This window comes from Corvus brachyrhynchos, unplaced genomic scaffold (assembly GCF_000691975.1).
Source record: "Corvus brachyrhynchos isolate BGI_N302 unplaced genomic scaffold, ASM69197v1 scaffold65, whole genome shotgun sequence".
NCBI lineage: Eukaryota > Metazoa > Chordata > Aves > Passeriformes > Corvidae > Corvus > Corvus brachyrhynchos.
This window is the reverse complement of record NW_008238365.1, coordinates 2,480,915-2,484,601: the sequence shown is the minus strand read 5'-3', so window position 1 is coordinate 2,484,601 and position 3,687 is coordinate 2,480,915. Positions and strand designations below refer to the sequence as shown.

The window sequence follows — 3,687 nt, the reverse complement described above, 5'->3', positions numbered from 1 at the left end:
GCAGGAATTTGGCCCCTCCAAGGGCTGGGATGACCTTTAGGAATATCCCACGGACTGGCAGGAATGGTGAGGGCTCCCTTCTCCAGGATAAGGATGATGAGGAGGGAGTGTGTCCATCCGAGCTGACTGGAACAAACGTGGGTCCCAATTTCTGTTATCCCAAGATCCCAAACACTCATCACATCCAGGTTTGGGTCTGGCTGCTCACACACAGGGGAAAAATGGGATAAAATCGTGTTGGATTCTTTCCTGGAAGATATTCCTGAGGATCAGAGCTTTGGAAAGCTGCGGGAATTCTGCTTCGAGGCTCACGTGTGTCTCTTCCCACGGATAAACTGGGACACCCTGGTTGGGAAACAGGAAAGGAAGAAAAGCGGTGCTCAAAGCATCCAAAATTTGTGCATCAAGACCCCACTGCCCCCAGGAGAACCCAGGATTTCAGGATTTAAAGGCTGAGGATCCAAATGTGTGACGGGCAGTGGGAGCTGACCAGTCCGTGGCTCCCAAAACAGGGAATCGGTGCTCTGGGGAAAAAAAATTCCCATTTTTTTGTGCCCTGTTCACTTGGATCACCTGGTGCAGCTGCTGTGGACAGGAAAGCAGGGGATAATTGGATTTTTCAAGCAGAAAAGCAAAAGCCAGGCCTGTGGGCTTTGCTGTTTGCTGTTTGTCCTTCCACACCTTCTCCAAAATCGGAGAGCCCCCGATTGAATGCTTAACCACACTTGGGTTGTTCCCAGAGCCTCTGCTCTCAGAAGAGCCCTCGTCTTTAATGAGCAATTTCCAAATGACAAAAGAACAGGATTAATCAAAGCCTCTAATTATATTGCAGGCAGGGAAAAAAATAAAAGAAGGGGGAAAAAAGCAAAAATAAAAAAGCAAAAAAAAGGCAAAAAAAACCCTTAGAAGAAAAAGAAGGAAAGAAATCTCTAAGTCCTGACAGCTCTGTAGTGTTCCCTGGAATTTTTATATGGAAATGGGATTTTTAACTCTGCAGAGCAGAGGGTTTTTCACTCTCTACCTGCCAGGAGGGTGGAGCAAAGTGGGGTTTGGCCTCTGCTCCCAGGGAACAGGGACAGGATGGGAGGGAACGGCCTCAGGCTGTGCCAGGGGAGGCTCAGGGTGGACACCAGGAGGAATTTCCCCATGGAAAGGGAGGTCAGGCCTTGGAAAGAGCTGCCCAGTGAGTGGAATCCCCACCCCTGGAGGTGTCCAAGGAGGTGGCACGAGGAATAAATTAAAGAATCCCAGACTGCTTGGGGTTGGAAAAGACCTTAAACCCATCCAGCTCCGTAGGCAGGGACACCTTCCTCTATCCCAGGTTGCTCCAAATTCCCTCCAGTCTGTTCTTGGACACTTCCAGGGGTGGGGAATCCACAATTTCTCTGTGCCAGGGCCTCCCCATCTCAAATATGATTTGTCCTCGCGGTGCTCTGGGCTGGTGACAAGGTGGGGATGGGTCACAGCTTGGACTTGATGATCCCGGAAGGCTTTTCCAGCCTCAGCCATCCTGGGATCGTGTGAAATGAAAGCATTGCCTCACTGCTTGGATTTTGGGTGCTCCTGGGAACTGGAGCCTCCCTTTCCCAGTGCTGAGCACCACAGGAGGGGCTGGAGCAGCTGGAGTCCAGACCCTGCAAACGGGGTGAAAATCCCAGAAATTCCCAAATGAAAAAAAACCTTTCTCAAGGAGTTTCTTAACTCCCATTCAACTGATCAAAACAGCAGAGGAGCTGTGCCAGAGCAGTAAAAATCCCGGGAATTCTTTCCCTGCAGAGAACCCCCGCGAGTCCTGCTTTGACCCGGGGTCCATCAAGAACGGCACCAGGGTGGGCACGGACCTGAAGCTGGGCTCCACCATCACCTTCTACTGTGACGGGGGCTACGACATCGAGGGGGGCCCCACCCTCACCTGTGTCATGGGAGGGGATGGAAAACCCACCTGGAACAAGCCTCGTCCCACCTGCACAGGTAAATCCCGAGGGAAAGGGGAGCGGGGAAGGATCTGCCCCCGCAGCAAGTCGCCTGTGGAAAACTGGCTGTTAATTCAGAGGGGTTTTCTCAGTGTTCTGTAGTTTTTTAGGGTTTTTAGAGGAATTGGTTTTCATTGTTTTTCAGGGGTTTAGCAGCTCTTTGAACAGGAGGAGCTGGTTTCTGTGAGGTTTTTTAACTTTCTTTGGAGACAGACAGGAAACTGGACACATGGCACATCCCGAGTCCCTGGCACAGGGCAGGAGTCAGGAATGCGCTTAAACCTTGGCTAAACCTGATCCTTGCTAATCCAAACCCTCAATCTTGGGCTTTCCTGAGCAGGGGCAGAGCTCAGTGACCAAAAAAAGGGTTTTTTCCTTAGGGCTTCCCTGTGGTTGTTTTGTTTTCTTTTCTGACTTCGTGGTTTGCAGTCAGACTTGATCTGAGAAGGGAATCAAGAGGCAGCTGCTGGAGGAAGGAGTGAAATCCCTGATTTGGGAAGGCTCTGGCAGGGAGGACACTGAGGAAAGGTGGGAAAAGGGAGCTCATCCTGACCTGTGAGGTGGAGAACAGGGCAAATCCCATTTGATAATTCCATGTGGAGCCAGCACGAGATTGGGTTGGGAGAAACCTGAGTTTTCCAATGAGAACTTTCAGGGAGCAGCCCCTGGAGCGGGGAATGGTGGCTGGGGACATTTGCAGCTCCAGGGATGCTCCATGATCCTTTTCCTTGCAGCTCCCTGTGGAGGTCAGTACACGGGCTCAGATGGAGTTGTCCTGTCCCCAAATTATCCCCAGAACTACACCAGTGGCCAGGTGTGCCTGTACTCCATCGTCGTGCCCAAGGACTACGGTACCGTGTTTGGGATTTTTTTGGGGGGGTTCTTTTGTGCTGTGCAACTCTTCTTTGCTGGGGTTTTAATAATTTTAAAATTATTTAATCGATCCAAATTAAAAATGTAATCATTTTAATAATAACTTTTAACAATTGCATCCAGAACTGGAGATGAGGCAGATTGGAGAGGAGCAAGTGGTGCTGTTGGATGCTGTTGGAGCCAGGGAAAATCCTGGATTTGTCCAGGTTTTGTCCAAAGCTCAACCCAACGGGTGCCAGTTACAGCTAATAACTAACTCCTGTCCCTCGGTGGAGTTCTGCAGCTCGTGTTCCGTGGGCAGGGCAAGGGGATGAGTCACAGAAAATTCCCAGTGGGCTGGGAATCAGTGGGAAGATGTTGTGGCAATGAACCCGGGGGAGGCTGGTGCTGCCTCTGGAATTTGGGGATAAATAAAGGGCTCCCGTTTTTCCAGGCTGTCACTCAGGCCTTGTCCCTGCCTGGAATAAAGGCAGCTGAAACACGGGACAAAGGCTGTGCTGGGGAAAGAGATCCCAGTTTGGAATGCTGGGAATCCTGGGGGTCCTGTGCAGGGCCAGGGGTGGCACTCGACGGTCCTTGGGGTCTGTTCCAGCTCAGGGGACTCCATGAATCCATGAAAATGCCTCAGCTCCATGGCCTGGATGTGTGGGGTGGTGCTGGGGACAGCGGTAGGGACAGCGGTGGGGTCATGAGTGGGATGACAGTGGGGACAGCGGTGTGGGGACAGCAGTGTGGGGACACTGGTGTGGGGACACTGGGGACAGCAGTGTGGGGACACTGGGGACAGCAGTGTGGGGACACTGGTGTGGGGACACTGGGGACAGCAGTGCGGGGACGGCGC

At 51.9% G+C, this 3,687-nt stretch overlaps 1 protein-coding gene across 1 annotated transcript in view; it reads left to right on the top strand.

Moving 5' to 3' along the window:
* The window catches only part of CSMD2 (CUB and Sushi multiple domains 2), a 304,492-nt gene that overhangs the window by 222,341 nt on the left and 78,464 nt on the right, over positions 1-3,687 (top strand). Inside the window, 2 exon segments of the mRNA XM_017736114.1 lie at positions 1,777-1,971; positions 2,708-2,824. Of these exon segments, the coding sequence (XP_017591603.1) occupies positions 1,777-1,971; positions 2,708-2,824 (312 nt within the window).